This window comes from Anomalospiza imberbis, chromosome 20 (assembly GCF_031753505.1).
Source record: "Anomalospiza imberbis isolate Cuckoo-Finch-1a 21T00152 chromosome 20, ASM3175350v1, whole genome shotgun sequence".
Classification (NCBI taxonomy): domain Eukaryota; kingdom Metazoa; phylum Chordata; class Aves; order Passeriformes; family Viduidae; genus Anomalospiza; species Anomalospiza imberbis.
The window spans coordinates 5,335,746-5,355,037 of record NC_089700.1 but is presented as its reverse complement, the minus strand read 5'-3'; the positions used below and the strand labels follow the sequence as shown (position 1 = coordinate 5,355,037).

The following is a 19,292-nucleotide window of genomic DNA, read 5'->3' as shown; positions in this document are numbered from 1 at the left end:
GCGGGCGAGGTGAGGTCCAGACCCCCGTTTCATCCCATCACGCCGTGCTCACAACAGCCCCTGCTCACTGTTGGCATCCCAGCAGCCCATCCAGGCGAGCTGCGTGGCCCATTTGCCGGTGGCCACCACTTGCAGCTTGGCCTGGTCAAATTTCCAGTACTGGTCATCCCGAAAGAAGTAGACGGAGCCGTCGCGGTGGGTGAGAGCCCCGGCCGTGGCCGGGGGCAGCCCTGCCCAGTCCCGCAGGCTGCGGGGGTAGTAGGGCTCCACGCCCAGGGGCTCCTCGCCCACCACGAAGTACTTGGGGCCTTTGAAGAGGACGAGCCGCCGGAGCTGCTGGAAGTAGAGCGCGGTGTCCGGGTGCCGAGGCAGCCCCAGGGCGCTGCATTTTCGGGGAAATCCTGCCTCCAGCTTGGAGCCCACGTAGCGCCAGCATCGGCCACCTGGGGGGAACGGGGAGGGTTAGAGCACACCCCAGTGGGGTCCGTGGCAGCACGAGCTGCAGGAGATGTGGACAGGCTCAGCCATGGGACCAGCCTTGTGGTGGTCAGTGACATCCATCCCACTGGTGACCCAACTGGAACCACTGTGGGGCTGCCCCACGGACCAGGCTGGGGGGAAACTGAGGCACGGCAGCTCAGGGACTTGAAGGCATGAAAAGGGACCACCAGGGACAGAGTAAGGCCACCACCATGCTGCTTCTGGCAAACCTCCCCCCTGACCCTTCACAGCAAATGGGACAGACAGAAACATCCAGGCGAGGCTGGGACATCCAAAACCAGCACTGCAGCAGGAATTGCAATGGGGACCTGTGGCTTGGCTGTCCCCACAGCACCCTGTCCCCACAACAGGGCAGACAAAAGCCCCTTTCTGCTCACAAGGCACAGCCTGACGCAGCCCTGGGGAGGATGGAGGGAGCAGCGAGGGCTGGGGAGGCAGAGGGGCTTTGGCTCTCACCCAGCTGCAGCACAAAGCCCCTTTTCTGAACAACCAGTGACTGGTTTCCATTAAAAGCTGGGGCTGACCCTGGCAGCCAGGCTGCCTGGTTTGACCTTCCTCTCCCATCTGGCTGCCGGGCAGCTCATGGATGGTATCCCAGCTGCTGGGGCAGTGTAGGGATGGTATCCCAGCTCCTGGGGCTCCTCATGGATTGTATCCCAGCTCCTGGGGCAGTTTAGGGATGGTATCCCAGCTCCTGGGGCAGCTCAGCCTCCAGGCACAACACAGGGATCCATGTGCACCATGAAACCCCCATGCACTCCCCTGCACCTCGTGTTTTGGGGAGCAATTTCTCCCCAAGACCCACAGCTGCACCTGGATTTGCTTTGACACACCAGTGAGTGCTGCTCTCCTGATGGGGAAACTGAGGCACAAGGAGCTGATGTGGCTGCCAGGGCCATGTGGTTCACCCATGACAGGGCACCGAGCCCAGGGTTTTGCACACCCAAGATGCAGGAATGTCCCAGCTCTGCACTGGGAGGGGACCAGTGGGAGGGGACACAAACAAGAATTGTGTGGCTCCAGCCAGACCCAGACAGCCACACGGCAGGCAGGAGCAGTGGCAGCCCCGAGGGGCGTCCCCTGCCCGGGCCTCACCCACCTTTGAAGAAGTAGAACTTTCCACTGAGCTGGGACCAGGCGCAGGCGTCGATGCCGGCGGGGAGGCCGGGCCAGCGTGGCTGCAGTGGCCGTGGGTCACTGGCGTTGCCACTGGCTGACACCACCCAGTAGTGGCTGCCCTTGAAGATGTAGAGGTTGTGATCCCCGTCTGTGAGGCAGAGGTGGGGGCCCCAGGTGAGAAATGTCATTGAGCCACCCTCCACTGCTACCCACATCCCCTCTCCTCCCCGTGCAGCCCCGTGGTGCTTTGGGGATCCTCAGGGTATGGATGCTTCCTCCTGCCTTTCCAGCCACCCCCTCAGCATCCAGAATTCATTGCCTCCCCTCCAGGCATGAGAAGATAAATGCTGGCCACAGTTCAAGGCTTATCTTGCACAGCTGAGCTCCTGCAGCGATTAATCCTTGCCATGGCCCAAGTTTTAGGGTGGTTTCCCTGTTCCTGACACATTGCTGTGCCCTCAAGGTGCACTGCTTCACTGTCCGTCAGTGGTGCCACCAGTGCCAGGAGCTGTGGACCAGCCAAACCCACCTTTCCCAGCACTGGGAGCTGCAGCAGCACTGGGACAAGGGGTAGGGGTGCACGTTTTGGGAGAGGGTCACACTGGCCAACACCCACCGGCGGTTATGGCATCGAAGAAGGAGTGGCAGTAATAGGTGCTGAGGCTCCTGTGCTGTCGGTCCCTGCCGTAAAGGTCCGTGTTCCAGTCCTGGAAGTGAGTGAAGACCTTTCCTGGGAGCTGGATAGCCGAGCCCTTGGAGGGCTTTCCTGGGATGGAACAAGGGGTGGTAAGCCCGGAGAAGGGACAGAGAAACAACTTTTCCCAAAGCAAGGGGCTGGGACTTCAAAGACTCCAAAGACTCCTTGTCCCACTGTCTGGAACATCCCACTCTACATGATGGTGGCAAAAATCCCTTGGCACCCCAAAAAACATGCACCAGCAGACAAGTGGGCAGCAAATCCAACCTTCCCTGCCCTGGAGGCCCTGGTACTTGTCCCACCTCTCCTGCATTTTCCTCCCCAGCCACACACAGGGATGGGGCCCATGTGACTGTAGTCCTCTCCCCTTTCAGGGACCTGCTCCCATCCCTACTGCTCGCTCTTCATCCCAGAGAACAACCCTGGAGGAACCAAGGGATGCTCAGGGAAGCCAGGCTCACCGTACAAGTTCTGGATGGCCAAGATGTCATCCCAGCTGAGGACAAAATCCTTGCTGAGCTTTTTGTAGTAGGGGGACATCAGGGCGCTCTTGACGGGCGAGTGCTGCAGCCCCAGCGTGTGCCCGACCTCGTGGGCCACCACGATGAAGAGGTTGCGCCCTTTGCCGCTGTGCAGGGACCAGCGCTCGGCGCTGTCAAAGTGGGCTTCTCCTCGCCGGGGGAAGAAGGCGTGAGCCAGGGCACCTCCTGGGGACACGAGAGCCATCAGGGACCACGGCACATGCAGCTCTGGTTTGCCTAAATGTGCGTCAGTTCTAGGTGTTTTTGGAGGAGCCCCTGTTTGGAGGGTGTTGTAGGGCTCCTCGAGGGCCTGTAGGGAACGTCTCAGCCACCTTGCTGGCAGACCTCAGTTGCAGAATCAGGAGGAGGGACCCCAGATCAGACAGCAAACTGGTGCAAACGGGGCTAGAGAGACTGCGGAGCCCCCATCAGCCCCAGCCCACCACAAGCCCAGCCCTCCTCCCTGCTGGGGAAGAGCCCACGTTGTAAAAGAGAAGCTTACGAGGGGGAAGCGACCAGCACCTGGCCCATCGAAGGCGTTGTTGAGTCCATCGTTGTGGTCCCCGTGGAAGAAGGTGAGGCGGATGTCAGCGGGGCCATGCTGTGCCTCCCAGAACCGCAGGGAGGACACGTTGCTCCAGAGCTCGAAAGCGGCTCTCACGGCCAGGCGCACCTCGTGCTGCGGCAGGTAGGACGGCCAGTTCACCACCCGGTACGTCAGGTGCCGCTTGTACCAGCGCCCACCTGCAACAGGACACGCTCAGCGTGGCAACCTGGGCTTCTCCTACCACCCAGGGGCTGCCTGAGTGGAAGAAAACTTCATGGAAATGTTGTGGTTTTCCCAAGGCAAACCTGGAAGTTGAGGCAGCTGCAGCACCACGATTAAATCCTTCTGAAGGTGCCACCACTAGAGCTCACCCAAGGCTGGAGTTGCAACCAAACCCTGAAACCTCTGTGAGGAGATGAGAAGCTGTGGCACCAAGTTTGAACTCAGCCTTTGGCTCACAGAGCCAAATTCAGCATGGGTCCCTGCTAGGAGGTCTGCTGCCTGATGGCAGCTTCAAGTCCAGAAGGTGCAGCCCAAGGGCTGGATTTCAGGGAGAGCAATCAAAGCCACCTCTGAAAAGGTGGGACAAAAGTAAAGGAGTGGGAAGGGCTCTCAGCAGCACCTGTGGGGCACAGCTTAGTGCCCAAGGCCTCCTTAAGAGCTGTCAGGGGAGACAGAGCCCTGATGCTACCAGGACAGTTGGGGACAAGGATGAAGAGGACAAGCGTTGTGACTCCCCCTAAGCTCCCCAACCCCCCCAACAGGAGGGCAAAGATGAGAGTTCATATAGTTGCTGAGCAGCATTACAGCCCCCTCCTCCTCCTCCTCCTCCTCCTCCTCCTCCTCCTCCTCCTCCTTCAGCACCCCTCAGCAGCTGTGGGACCCCAGAGCCCTGGGATTACATTTATCTGGAGGCATCTGGGAGCAGGAAAAAAGCCGTGGGGCCCTGGGGGGATGTGGGTGCCAGAGCCAGTGCTGAGGCGTGGGAGTGGTGAAGAACTCCAGCATCTGCCTCTGCTCCAGATGTGCAGGAAAACAGGGGGAACAGAGCCGGCAGCACGCCGGGGCTCACTGCTCTGGCTCTGAGCTGAGCCTCCCAGCAAACCTGGCACACATCCCACCCCAGATCTGCCTCCCTCTCCCCATGGCTGGGGACACTCTGGGCTGGCTGGTCACACTCCTGGGGACAGAATCAGTTCCCACTGCTTGTCAGTGCAGTGATGGCCTCCAGCTCCAAAGGGACACAGATGAGCTGCCACTCTGCACAGCAAAAGCTACAAGCTAAAAGCAACCCTAAAACAAAGCCTGGCATCCCATCCTTCCCTCCACAGGAGCAGAGCATCCACCACCAGAGGAGGATGGGCAAGGCTGGCTTAGCAAGGCTGGCTCTTGGGAAGAGCAGGGCTTGGCTTTGCCCCCGTGCTGGGCTCTGAGTGTGCCCCAAGGCAGCGGGATGAGGGACACAGGGGCTGCCCAGGGAAGATCCCGCTGGGAAAGGGTGGATAACAAAGCATTTTGCTGGCTCAGCTGCCAGGGTTTCCTGCTTCAAGCAGGATAAACAGCACAAAGCCTCCCCCAGCCTTCCTGGCCAGTGCCACCAGCCCTGCAGGCACACACCCTGTCTCCCATCCAGCCCGTGGGTACAAATGTGGTGCTGTCCCATCCCCGCTGCCAGTGGCATCAGATCACCAGAGCAATAACCAGTGCCACACTGAGCCCTTTCCTGCCCTTTCCTTGAGCCACTGGGTATCTCTTGCCACCCGCCCACTTTTGTGATCCCCAAAAAGGAGCCCCATGAGCCACAGGGCACTGGCTGCTTCTGTTTGCCCAACTCCTGCTGTATGTCCTTCCTCCTCTGCTCACTGCCCATGTGTTCTGGGCACAGGATGGCTCCTTCAAGGGACACATGTTGGGGCTTTGGAAGGAAATCCAGAGGCTGGAGGAGGATGACAGGGCTCTCCTGGGGCTGTCCATGGCCAGCCCTGCCAGATGCACAGACAGCCTGACACGGCACAGAGCCTTTTCTTAATCTGCCCTTCGTTTTTCCCATGTCCTAAGCACAGCTGGCCCTGGCCCTCTTGCTCTCTAGGAATCCAGTTACTCATCTGCAAGCCCAAAGAGAGCTCACAAGGGATGAGAGGCCCAGTCTTGGACACACAGGAGCACAGAAGGATACTTGGAGCAGAGTTAAACCCCTTAACATGGGATGAAATGACTCTCAGGTCAGGCTGCCAAGCGCTGGCAGGTTTTTGGTTACTGTAGTGCCCTTAATATGCATTAGAAGTCCAAAAGGTCAGCAAAACCTGGAGATAACTTCACTGTGCCCCAGCTCCTGCCCTCCAGATCATGCCAGCACAGCTGGGTGTGGGGCCATGGTGACCCATGTGCTCTGTGGGAGATGTCCTGGCTCCCACAGCAGCAGTAAAACCACCCCAGAGAGCTGAATTCCCCAAAACTGGGAATCGAATCTCTTAATCACCGCTGACATCAAGCCACAGAGACCAACTGAAAATAGCGAGCTTTAAAAACAACCTCCAAGTTTGTCCTGGGCTGGATGCTGTGCCAGTGAGGCTGCACCTCCCACCCACAGCAGCTTCCCCACGAGTCCAGGACGGCAGAGCCGAGCGCCCCAGACCCCAAACCCCACCGGGAGCCTCGGTGCCGGTGCTCACCGTGCTGTGCCGTGCGCCTGCGGCGCCGGGCGGCCGGTGCCCCGGCAGCGCGGCTGTCGCCGTCATCCGTGCCACACCTCGGCAGAGCCATCTGATGGAGGGTGGGGGCATCCAGCACCCCGCTGAGCGGGAGGTGGGTCACCCGCTGGAAATCCCTGCAAAAGGAAGGGAGGTATCAGCAGCCACATCCAGACCCCCCGGGGCGGGGTTTGGGTATGTGTGCGCCGGGGGTTTGACCCGAGCCAGGATTCACACCCCAGCCTCAGAACTGCATCCAGCTGGTAAAACAAGAAGGATTCGGCTCTGCAACCACAGCTGACCTGCAAGTCACCTCTTAGCGGGGTAAAGGAGCTTAAAAATAGAGCCTAAAAGTGCCTTTTCCAGTTTTTAACCCCAGTTATTTGACGTGGCATTTAATTTTGTATTTGGCTCTGCACAAGGTCAAGCACGGGATGCTCCCAGAGCCGAGGTGATGTCCTTAGGAGAAACCCAGGCAGGAGCTGGCAGCTCGCCCCCCCTGACATCTCCCAGCCGTCCCCAAGCTCGGCCTCCCCGCAGATTTTATTGCGAGGCGAGCAGCGGGCCATAAAAGGCAAATAAACCAGCGAGAGCCGGGTGCCAGCAGCCGGCACCCAGCTGCGGGAGCCGGGCACGGACACGCCTTTCCAAAAAGGACTGGCTGTGCTTTGGCATCAGACCGTGAGACAGAGAGCCTCCAGCTGCACAAAGACCCCTCTGGCTGCAAAAAAAAAGACCCTCGGAGCGCTGGCAGCATCCCTGCAGCTGGAGCTGCTGAGTTTGGAGTGCAGCGTTGAATAAAAGGCTCCTACCTCAGCGCCTCGGTGAACTCGGCGGGGCTGTGTGTGCCGGCCCCCGGCTCGCTGAAGTAGCCGTATTTCTCCAGGAAGAGCTGCAAGAAAAAATGGGAAAGGTGCAGCTCAGAGCACGTGTTGGCTTGGGAAGGGGGGAGAAAGGAGATGAGGTGGCAAACAGTGCTGCAAACCCAAAGCGCCCACTTGTTTTGCTCCTGAGAGCTCTGCACCTCCTGAGCCCGTACAGGTTCCCGTGTGTCTCCTCCTCCCCATCATTTTGGATGGCTCTTGGGGTTTTTGGCCACGACGCGATGGAGGCGTAGGAGGAAAAGCAGAGATCAAAAACCTCTGCTGCCATCTCATCCGCAGCCAGAGGCGACCAAACCCACAGCTCTAATGGCCCCGGCTGAACGCAGGGATTCAAACAAAGGCCGAAGTGCCGTGGCCACGAGCAGGGCGGGGTGAGATGGGGTCAGGCTCAGCCTCCCCCCATTCCCACGCAGGATGCGCTGCTGCAAAAGTGGGGACGCTCCGGGCGCAATTTGCTTTGCCAAACCATTCTTCTTCTTATCGGCCGTTGACACGGACGGAGATTGCCTCTCTGAACTTGCTCCAGCATTAAATTGTATGGTAAAGAAAATAAACGGCTCGGGCTGCTCCCCGGCTCTCGGAGGAGTTAATAGCCGGGGTCACAGGAATGCTCCACGCCCGCCTGCCCTGCCGCCAGGGATGTCTGCGGGAGACAAACAAGCTGCCCAGCATCCTGTTAGTGCAGCAGAGCCGCAGTTACAGCAATGAATAATAATCAGAATAAAAAGTGAAAGTGGCGGCTTCCCTTCCCCGCATCCCAAAGGAGAGGTGTGCTGAGCTCCAGGAATGCCACGGGCTGGCCCAGATGCCACGGCTGGTGTCCTCTGGGTGTTTTTAAAGCTGTTTCCCTCCCAGCTCATCTCGGGCCAGGAAAAGGAGGGGGTTGGAGGGTTGACCTCCTCTCAGTGCTGCTCCTGACTGTGGTGACCCAGTTCTCCCTTATGTCCCTGCAGAGGAGGCAGCAGCACTTCCTGGGCCTTGTCACCTGGCGAGGAGCAGGAATGCTTGGTGGATGTGGCAGTCCCAAGGTGTGCCAGGGCCTCTCCCTCTCCTCCTCCTGCCCAAACCTTCTGCTTGCCATGAACAGTCATCCTCATGTCATCCCCAAACACATCACCCCACGCGTGGGCAGGCACATCCACGTGTGCTCTGCAGACCTCATCTTCTCCAGTTTAATCTTCTCCAGTTTCATCTCCTCCAGTTTCTTCTCCTCCAGTTTTATCTCCTCTTTTACACCCCTTCTACCTGGAGCATCCCCCTCTGGCAGAGGACCAGCATAGATTCCTGCCTGGACATGCTCTTTACCCAGCCCCGCACAAAGAATTTGGCTGTTTTTCCAACCAAAGCTGCCTGTCTCAGTTGGAGGCAGCAGCAGCTCATCCCGGCAGTGCCAGGCTGCAGCAGCAAGAGCCTGAGCATGGCCAGAGTCTCCCAGACACCTCAGAGTGGTCAGTGAGTCAGGAGACATCAGGCAGGTGCCACACTGGCAGGGAGAGCATTGGTTTGTTTGTCAAAGCCACAACACCTCTGCCCAGGCTTTACCATCCAGCTTGGGCTTGCCATTCCCCAGCCACACCGGGATAACCCCACCTTTACAGGGGTACCAGGAGGAAAAATCCAGCAGCAGCTCGGGATGAGCGTGCAGGGATGGAGGAGCATCCTGGGGATGGGGAGCCTTGGAGCCCTCTGAGAGTATCTGGAGAAGAGAAGGAATGTTTCCCCCTGTGCTTGTATTTTTGTAAAGTTCTCCTCCAGAAGCACAAAATCACCAGTTACATGTGAGGGTGCAGGGTGAAGATGCCAGTGGTGACATCACTGCAGATAAATGTGAGCTGAGAACACCTGGATGGAAAGTCCGTGCTCTCACATCATGGTCTGAGCCTTTTCTAACACAATTTTGCATTCACTCAGCACAACCTGAAGCTCTTTCCTCGTCTGTAACCCAACACAATCCCATCCTTAAAGTGTGAAAATGGTTTTTCCTCACCATGATCTCATGAAGGCTTGAAACCCCATCTGGACACATTGGAGTGCAGTGAAGAAAGCAGCCCCTGTCCCAGCAGCTGCTTTTGAGCAGCACCAGAGGGCACAGAGGCCACTGGCTTTATCATTTCTGCCCAGAGCTCCTTGAGCTTTGCAAGTCCAAGCAAAGCAGTATTTTCTCTGTGGTTTCTGGCCTGTGCCACACTGAGGTTCTCACACACAGGCATCAACTCTCCAACTGCAAAACCATCAGGAGAAATTTTATTACATTTTCTAGACACATCTACTGTCAGCTAGGGGGGATGGTGGTCCTGGAAACACAGAGCTGCAGGAGAGGGATGTGCTGATCTCTGTCAGGAATTTATCCGAGCACAGAGCATACAAATCCAGGGAGATTTCAGGGTCCAGGGGAACCCAAGAGCCCCATGCTACAATGTCCTGGGCCCAAAGCAGTGCTCAAGGCTCCCCCAGCACTGCACAACCCCCCAGAGCCCAGCCAGGCTCTGGCAGGGCTGGCTGGAATCTGGCACCAGCCCATTAAGCCTCTCCAGAGGCTGCAATGCAAAGTCTGGCCGTGCTGGGAAAACCCCCTCCCTCCTGCCCCAGACGGGGAAATGCTCTTTTCCATACAATGGGAAAAGAAAAACAGCAGGAAACCAAGAGAAACATTAATATGAAATATGCCCAGCTCCCCCTCTGCATGAGGAAGGGAGGGAGGGAGAGGAGGATGGATCTGGCTGCCTTGGAGCCAGTGCTGGGGCAGAGAACCTCCGGGGCTGCAGCAGGGACAGCAGGAGGAGTCGGGGGGAGACAGAGGGGCCCTTCCCATCTCAGGGCTCTGATGTGAAGCCTGTTACAACCCTGGGAATCATCTCTGCCTTGGCTAAAGCCAAGGAAACACCTTGCCCTCCACCACAGGCATCCCGGGTGGAAGACAGCCAGCGGCAAACACAATTAGCCCTCCCTGCCTGGAAACTGGGATAAGGAGTGTGCCGAGACAGCAGGCTCCGCTCCTGCCGGCTCTCCCCTCCAGGCACGCCCATTCTGGCTCCTTTCCAGCAGCTGAGTACCGGAGAAGCCTCCCTCTGAGCTCCTGCTGACCGTGGTCCCTCTGCTCTGCCGGGTATAAACCCCATCCCTCCCGTGCATCCCCCGGCAGCGCAGGGAAGGGATCCCATCCTGCCAAAGGCCAGGCCAAGAAATGCTTATAATGAATTGTAATTCAGAAATAGCTGGCTTCCGATTGAGATGCTGTGGATTATAACATCTGTATTGTCTCACCCTTCACATGAGACTGAAAATGGAATAAAAGTTTTTAAAACACCTCTCAGTTGAAAAGGGCTTAATCCGACAGATGTTCTGTGTCACGTTTACAGGCGGTGCCACCACAACCTGCACCTTTAAGTCCTTTGAAATCATGAGACAGCCCAGGTAGATCCTAAACCCTGCTTCCAGCATCCCCAGGCTCATCCCACATCATCTCACCACCAAACTGGACACAGTGGCTCCTGCTTTTCAGCCCCACTTTCCCCCAGTGCACACACAAGGAGAGCTGGCCCGGCGCCTGTTTTGGCGTGGTCACAGAAGGAGCAGCAGCTCCTCCTGCCCATCGGGTCCCTGCTGCCTGCGAGCTGCCCCCAGAAGATGTCACATCAATTAAAAACGCTCATTTGCCTCTGCTCATCCCTGCAAAGCCTCAGGCAGAGCCCCGGCGCCGCTTTTGTTTAAGTGTGTGTATAAGTATCTCTATAAATATTATATCTATGGACACAGGGAGACACATGAGAAGGGGCATTAACGAGCACAGAGCCTGGCTGTCCTCCCGCTGGAAAGGCAGGGAAACCTCAGCTGATTCTCTGCACTGGGGATGGAGCGAGGTTAAAGCCCCAGGCACTGCCTGGCTGCTGGGATGTTCCCCTGCTGCACCTAGCCCACTCCTGGGGGAACCTCCCGTCCCACCTACCACTCCTAAAATCTGCTTTAGCAGCAAATAATCCACTTGCCACTAAAGATGTGGAGTTGGGGGTGTTCTAAACTCCTTTTATTTTCACATTGGATCTTCTAAAGCTGAGAGGCAGTAAGCCTGGTCTAACTAAAACCCTTCCTGGTTTCACCTTTTCATCATTTTCACCCTTTCATCAAGCATTTGGATGTGGCTTGGAGCAACTTGGTCTAATGGAAGATGTCCCTGCCTATGGCAAGGGGTGAAATGAGATGAGCTTTAAGGTCCTTCCAACCCAAACCAATCCATGAATCCGTGCTAACTCGCTGGGGAGCAGCCAGCAACTTTGCCCCGGCAGCCCCAGCACCCCAGACCCCCATGGGCTGCCCCACCTGCAGCACCAAAACTGCTGAACGCGACCCAAAGCACTCGGGGAAAACAGGGAAGAACACTGGGCTTGGCCAAACCTTCCCCTGCGAATACCAGAGCGGCTGACAAACCAGTTTGGTCACGCAGACTGGTTGTGTTTTCGTGTCTAAGGAGAGAAAGGAGACGAATCTTGCCCTCCACCGGGGTGGGAGCCGGGGGAAGGCGCCGTCCCCGCTGCCGGCGGCCGCGGCCCCTTGCCCGGCGGGCGAGATTTGCCCTAACAAGTGGGGATTGTTTTGGGGGAGAAGCAGGAAGAAAGCCGGGCTGTTTGTGCTGCGGTGACTCACGGGGTGTAAATCACACCGGGGGATCGCCGGGACGCTCGGAGCCGCTCGCCACATCCGCGCCGGCGGCAGCGGCTCAGAGACGCGGTCTCGGGGGTGTTGCAGAGCCCAGCGATGCCTCAAAGGGGTAATTCCTCCTCCTCTCCACCTCTCCTTCCATCGTGCTGGGATTGAGCAGCAGGGATTTTTTACAGGAAGGAGGATTTCTCTGCCTTGTTTCAGAAGGAAAATGTGGGATGCTCTGTGCCCCGGCTGAGCTCCGAGCCCCACCGTGTGTGCGTGGTAGCCGGGATGGAGCCTCCCTCCATCCAGCTGTGCTCAGCATCCTGCATCCCAACAGCATCCTGCTCCTAAAGCAGCTCAGAAATGCTGGAGCATTTCCCAGCACAAACAGCCCAGAGCCCAAAATGTGGTTTGATAAGGGGGAGAAGTCAGTGCACACCAGATACTGCAAGATGGGAAGGGAAAAGCAGGAAAGGGGGAAAAAATCGGAAAAAAATCCAAAATGAGAATTACTCAGTCTGTTAGTCCAGCTCTCTGTTCCCATTCCCTGTTTTTCTCAAATTTCTCCTCAGTTTTTGTTTCCACCAAAACAGACCTGGAGCTTCTCACACAAATCTCTGCAGGGACTTCACTGTCCTTTGTCCTTGGCTCCACCAGCACCTCACCGTGCTCCTCACTCCCACCACGGGCTGAGATCTCACAAGCCCGGGTATTTTACACAATTCCCCCGGGATCAGGGAATTTCGGGCATTACCAACCCCCAGCTGCTGTCTGAGCACAGCCCAGCCAGACACCAGCTCTGCCAAACAATGTGCTCTCTTACATTGGGCCCTCTCCTATCTGTAGATGATAAGATGATTTCACATACAAATGTTTCAAATTAAATTTTCGAATTTTCCTTTTTTTTCTTTTTTTTTTTAACTGAAGTTGATACAGATGCAGTGAAAACATGGACACCAGCCAGGAAAAGCACACAACTGGACATTTGACAGTTTTATGCATCTAAGTTTACACAACATATTGTTGCTAACTGTGGCTTTTTAAAAAGAATTAAAAAAAAAAAAAAAAAAAGCTTTAGAAGCAAAGCCTGGAAGTGCTCCGAAAGCCACAAATCACCAGAACTATTTGATGTTATGTGAGAATTTCAGCTTCCTCCTAAAAGAAAATTAACTGCTCAGTTTATTTAGACAAGTTCCACAGCCTAGTCTCTGCACTTCCATTGTGTGTGCTGTCCCAAAGTCCCTGCTCAGCACAGCACATCCCTTTGGGGAAACTGAGGCAGGGAGACAGGAAAGTCACTTGCCCAGCACCCCCTCACGAGGGATCTGCCACAATCCTGGGATCCTGAAGCTTCAAGGGAAAAGAACTCAGAAGTCACCAATGAGGGGTGGAAAGGCAGTTTGGATTGTTAAAAAAACAGTTCTTCCCAACCAGTTGGTTTTCTTTTAAAGTGAATTTTAAATTATTGGTTTTCTCAACATTAAAATCTTTGCAGATTTATTTTCTCCAGGTGGCATGAGGGGCTGGGCTGAGGTTTGTGCACAGTGGGAAAAGCACAACTATTAATGACCTCTCTGAAGCAGCATCTCTCAGCAGAAAGAGCCTGCACATCAAACAAGCCTCTGAGCTCTCCTGTGTCCTTTTCCTCTCAGAGCATGTGTTCCAAATCCCAATTAATTCACCAGGACTAGCTGGCTGGGGTTGAAAATTAAGCATTTGTGCAAATGTACACTGGATCGAGGCCTAAACAAGAAAAAATCCCCAATATGAACCTTTGTTCACCAGCCAAATCTCATACCTTGTCCTCCCAAAACAAACACGAATGGACAGTGGCATGGGGTGACAATGACAGCAGGACAAACAGAAGAAATCCAAACAGAGGTGATGGGGGCAGCCTTGGGGAGAGGCAGGCAGGGGAAGGACTGGCTTTTGTCTCCTCCTGGGGACAAAATTCTGGGAGATAGGAAGGTTTGCAGGTGCACATCACCTGTGGGGACACCTGGACACGGGTTGAGAGAGCTGGGGTTGTTCATCCTGGACGAGAGAAGGCTCCAGGGACATACAGAGCCCCACCCAGTGCCTAAAGGGGTTCCCAAAGAGCTTGAGAGGGACTTTGGACAAGGGCAAGGAGAGATAGGACAAGGAAGAATGGCTTTAAGCTGAAGTAGAGGAGACAGATTAGATATTGGGAAGGAATTCTTCCCTGTGATGGTGGGGAGGCCCTGGCACAGGGTGCCCAGAGCAGCTGGGGCTGCCCCATCCCTGGAAGTGTCCAAGGCCAGGGGTTGGACAGGGCATGGAGCAACCTGGGGTAGTGGAAGTGTCCCTGCCCATGGCAGGGGGTGAAATGGGATGAGTTTTAGGTCCATTCTAGCCCAAACCAGTCTGTGATTCTCTGCCACAGCTCCACACAGCACTGGTGGCCACACACCCTGGCATTCCAACACAACCCTATGGCACAGCCCCATCTCCAAGCTGGCACAGCCATACACACGGCGTGTACCCAGGGCACACGTGCATGCACAGGTGTCAGGAGCTGAGGGGCACTCACCTGTGGTGGGCATGTACATTGGGGACACACTCATACCTATGGCACGGGCACACCCAGGACATGGGCACACCAGGACACAGTGACACCTGGGGCATGGGCACACCTATGGCACAGTGACACCTGGGGCGTGGGCACACCTATGGCACAGACACACCAGGGACACGGGCACACCTATGGCACAGACACACCAGGACACAGTGACACCTCGGGCATGGGCACACCTATGGCACAGACACACCAGGGACACAGTGACACCTGGGGCATGGGCACACCTATGGCACAGACACACCAGGGACACAGTGACACCTGGGGCATGGGCACACCTATGACACAGACACACCAGGGACACAGTGACACCTGGGGCATGGGCACACCTATGGCACAGACACACCAGGGACATGGGCACACCTATGGCACAGTGACACCAGGGACACAGTGACACCTGGGGCATGGGCACACCTATGGCACAGACACACCAGGGACACAGTGACACCTCGGGCATGGGCACACCTATGGCACAGTGACACCAGGGACACAGTGACACCTGGGGCGTGGGCACACCTATGGCACAGACACACCAGGGACACAGTGACACCTGGGGCGTGGGCACACCTATGGCACAGACACACCAGGGACACAGTGACACCTGGGGCATGGGCACACCTATGACACAGACACACCAGGGACACAGTGACACCTGGGGCATGGGCACACCTATGACACAGTGACACCAGGGACACGGGCACACCTATGGCACAGACACACCAGGACATGCACACCCAGGGCAAAGACACACCCATGGCATGGGCACACAGGGATATGCACACACCTGGCGGGACACGGGCACACCTATGGCATGGGCACACCAGAGACTGTCACATCTGGAGCGTGGGCACACCTATGGCACAAGCACAGGGCACAGCTAGGGCACGGACTCAGTGGGGACACACACAGCCGGGGCACGGGGACGTGGGCACAGCAGGGACACGCACACCAGGGACACGCACAGCCCTCCCGCGGCCGCACGGGGACACGCGCACACGCGGGGGACGCACACCCAGGACGCGCTCCCGCCCCTCCCCGCCGCTGCCGCTGCCGGTGCCGCTCCTACCTCTGCCTGCCGCCGCTGCCCCGCGGCCGGGGCGGGCTGAGCGGCCGCCAGCAGCCCCAGCGCCAGGGCGGCCCGCAGCGATGCTGCCATCCCGGCTCCGCTCCCACCGCTCCGCTCGGCGCCGGGCGCCGCCGCCCCAGCCGCCTCTCCCCGCCCCGGCCCCGGGGGCGGCCCCAGCCCCGGCTCCGGCGGGGGCCGGGCTCCGCTAGCAGCAGTGAGCGGAGGGGCTGTCCCTGCTCGGGGCCCCCCCGACCCGTGCCACCCAGCCCGGAGCTGCCAGCCGGGAATGAGCCGTGCATGCCCTGTGCCCTGTCCCCCGGGAGCATCCCGCTGCCGGGGCGTGTGTCCTTCCGCCAGGTGGGACAGTGGCTCTGCCCGGTTTGAAGCTGTGGAGGAGAAGGCAATTGCAGGTTTTCCTAACCCTGTGTTCACCCACGCCCAGCACACGCGGGTGCAGGGTTTGGAGGCCGGGGCCAGCACTTGCCATGAGCTCAGCAGCTCAGAAGGCTGTGCCAGCAATGCAGCCCTATTCAGGGCTTTGGCAAAATCCTCACATCAGAGAAGTGCTCTCTCAAGCTTTACACAATAACCACACACTCTGGGTTGTGGTTTACACCCTCATGGTTGTGGTTTACACTCTTTCCGCTTAAGTCTCCCTCCCAGGCACGGGACATGGTGGCCGGCGGGCAAGGAGGGGCTGTTTGCAGCACCCGTGTCCGTGTCACAGCTCTCCTGCAGCTCACACACAGCTGATGATGTTGAGGGCTGCAGTGACAAGTCAACAGCTCTGTTTACTCACAGCACTGTTTTGTTTGACTATTTTGTTTTAATTTGACTAAAGCAAAAGGAAGTTTTGATTCTGCTTTGGTTCAAGGGGAAAAAGGATGTGACTTGTATCTGCTTTTGTTTTCATGCCAGCTTTAACCCTACACCTATTTTAAAGCTCCCAGGCTCCTTCCTCCATTTTTTAATCATGCCAAAACCTGAAGTTACAGAAGCATCTGTTGAGTGCAACTGGAAAAGAGTTGCAGAGAGCCTGTGACACTTTGCTTTACAGCTGGACAGGGATGCAGGGAAGGGAAGTAGGATTTAAAGGAGGGAAAAAGTGATCCACATAACACAGAAAAATAGGGGAGTCACTAAGCTACAAGATAAAAAATATGGGAGAAACGAAGGTTTTGTGGCTGGGCCAGTAAGAACTGACTGAGGAGCTGCTGGAGAGCAGAGTGGGCAGTTGGCACAGCCTGAGGGATGGTGTGAGGGGAATACTCGGCCCTGGCAGGAGGGAGAGCCAAGGGATGGCCGCTCCTCACACAGGTCAGCCTCATGCTTCCTTTCAAAACAAGAGCAGCTCTGTCTGCAAACGCATCCGTGTTTGCGTCGTATCTAGGAAGCAACTGATCCATCTGCTCTTCCACTTAAGAATATGGATGATGAGAAAGTGACTGGCTGGGCTCCAGCAGGAGCAGGAAACTCCCTCCTCTGCTCATTGTAATGTGGGGAAGCGTCTGGGAGGGCACCTGCAGCCCCCGGAGCCGCCAGCTTTCCGACCGGGCATTTCCCGGGGTTGCTGCCTTAGTCCTCGGGGGTTTGGCATTCAGATGGAGAAGAATTCAGCCCAGCCTTGGGGATGCCAAATCATAGTTCTCTGCAGACTTTTGGCTGGGAGTATAAAGATGTTTATGCAGCTGCTGTAATCAGAGCGGTATCAGAAACAGAAATATTATCTCATGGAAAGGTGAACAGATTTCTGGTTTTTACGGTGTAACTTCTACCCCAAAACTGAAACCTGACAAGTCAAGCCTGTGGCAGAGAACGAATGAAGTCTTTTAGTAAAACATTCACAAAGAGCATGATAAAACAGATCTCTACAAGGTCTGGTTGCCTAATCATTCTTGATTTCTTGGGTTTCTGGAGAAAATCCCTCCTCCCTTGAGTTTAACTCAAAAGATCTTAGCGTACTCACTGAGCTCAACTTCCAAACCCTTCCCTAAAGACATGTCCCAGCTCCAGAGTGTTCCTAATTTAATACCATTTGCATACTGACCTGTAAACATCACAGAGAACTAAATGCCATTACCACAGGCGTGGAGTCTGGAGTGAGGGAGGCTGGTTTGTCCATAGGGGCACATCAAGAGCAGCTGAGCATTGCAGAGAGAAGAGCTGAAGCTCTTCTGAAGCTGAAGCTCTTCTGAAGCTGAAGCTCAGTGGATCCCTGTCTGAGGAGAGATCCAAGAGCTCATAAACCAACATTATGAAACAGTTCTTGTGACATGAGCTTTCACAGAGCAGCTCTGAGTGTTTATCATAACAGATAAGCAAATAGCAACCCCATTACTCCTCGGTGGCAGTTCCTACCCAAGATGGGTGTGAGGCACAAGAACCTACCATCAAAAACCTTTAAAGCTCTGCACTGAGAGCAGGTTCAAGTCGTTCCCTTTCATCCTCCCGAGAACAGCCATTCTTCACATGTTTGCTGCTGTACAGCAGCAGGATGGCTCAGCGTGTGCTGTGCCAGGCAATGTCCAGAATCCTCATCCTGCTACTGGAAAGTGGCCAGAGCCAGGACTTCAGATCAGATCAGATGGGTACAATCACAGCTTTCCCTCCCAACCCCAGCCCGCAAGAGTCAAATTCTTTACCAAGGCACGAGCAGCTTAAGGTTCCTTGAGCTGTCACAAGAGCGAAGCTTTTCTGCTCACATACTGTTTTCTGGGTACTTCATTCGTGCACATTAAGTTCTTACAGGTCAAAGGACTTTCCTGTGTCCTTAAAATGTGTTAGAAAGTCTGTTTTGCCCAGTATCCTGTCTCAAACAGAGCCCAGAACAGGCACTTACCACAAGGATGTTAAAGACAAAATGCAAAGTCTGCACAGACTTCCCTTGGCTTTACCTTTTGCATGTGGAGTTCCTGGAAGTTGATGAGGTCAAGAAGCTGCATCCAGCTGATGAGCCTTCCCATGAATACACCAATTTGCTGGAGCAGTTTGAATCTCACTGCTATTTGCTTGGCTAACAACCAAAACCATGCATCTCTTTCTAGGATCAGGGTGGCACCTGAGTTCCAGCAAACATCAGCACCTTGGTATGAAAAGGGGAGTTTTAAGCAGATTTGAGTGTATTCTGACAGCTGTATTTTATTACAACAGCTTCACAAGCAACTGCTACAGCAGCATTAACAACATCATCTACTGGGACATCATCACATGGGCTCTGTTACCCTGGAAATGGGAATTATCAGTTCTAGATTAGGCAAAGCAGCACTGGCTGGATCCTGGCCTCAAACCCCTGGAGACTTGAGAGACTGGCTTCAGTCACTGCCCCCATATCTCTCTTTAGGACTGTGGTATTCGAGCAACTTAAAGTTGCATTTCTTCTCAGGGTGAGGTGGGTTTGGCTGCAAAGGCATGGAAACTATTTGTCTGTCTCTGAAAATGTTTAGCTATTATTTTATATAGGAGTGGCATTTCAGCTCTGTAAGGATCACGTGCCACTCCTGCACTGGCATCCCTCTTTTCTCCACCAAGTCCTTGTTGAGCTTGGCAAGTGCTAGACCTGTTTTTATAAATAAACCACCAGCATTCCACACAGGACCGATTTCCAAAATGAAACCCTCACCACTAAGAAAATGTAGTATTGGAAGATGGAGCATAAATGGAGATGAAGGCAGCAGAGCAGAGCTACTCCCAGCTATGCTGAGAACAACACAAACTGCCCCTTTCTGCTGAGATTCTCCTGGTTTTCCACCTCCTGACAGGACAGATCTACTGTCCGATCCCTCCTTAATCTGGAATTTTATTATAGGAAGTCCTACCAAATCCTCACACAGCACTGGAAAGAACTACAATTAATTCAATCTTTAATACACTACATTTTAAAAGTTTTTTACTTTCCTTTTAACCTCAGTTAAAGCTTGTCCTGGCAAACTTTAGGCAGCTGTGGAGAAAACCTGCAGTACCAAAGGACTTGGCAGAAGCAGTTGGAGGGCAATGACATAGTTAAATCATCATCTAGGTTTATGTTTTTTAC

At 55.4% G+C, this 19,292-nt stretch overlaps 1 protein-coding gene across 1 annotated transcript; it reads right to left on the bottom strand.

The window, feature by feature from the left end:
• Positions 1 to 23: 23 nt before the first annotated feature.
• Positions 24 to 15,411, bottom strand: MMP28 (matrix metallopeptidase 28). The gene is made up of 8 exons (XM_068210294.1): positions 15,263 to 15,411; positions 6,888 to 6,967; positions 6,058 to 6,212; positions 3,361 to 3,582; positions 2,779 to 3,024; positions 2,237 to 2,386; positions 1,601 to 1,768; positions 24 to 443 (listed from the first exon to the last, which is right to left on the bottom strand). Exons 1-8 carry the CDS (start codon positions 15,350 to 15,352, stop codon positions 49 to 51), a joined length of 1,506 nt encoding a protein of 501 aa, XP_068066395.1. The 5' UTR covers positions 15,353 to 15,411; the 3' UTR covers positions 24 to 48.
• Positions 15,412 to 19,292: the final 3,881 nt, after the last annotated feature.

Excerpts from the sequence above, each read along its gene's own strand:
- MMP28 (XM_068210294.1), bottom strand. The coding sequence starts at position 15,352 with ATGGCAGCATCGCTGCGGGCCGCCCTGGCGCTGGGGCTGCTGGCGGCC. Across the intron at positions 6,968-15,262 it reads GGCAGCGGCGGCAGGCAGAG|CTCTTCCTGGAGAAATACGG; the intron begins GTAGGAGCGGCA and ends TTTTTCTTGCAG. Across the intron at positions 444-1,600 it reads AAAGTTCTACTTCTTCAAAG|GTGGCCGATGCTGGCGCTAC; the intron begins GTGGGTGAGGCC and ends CGTTCCCCCCAG.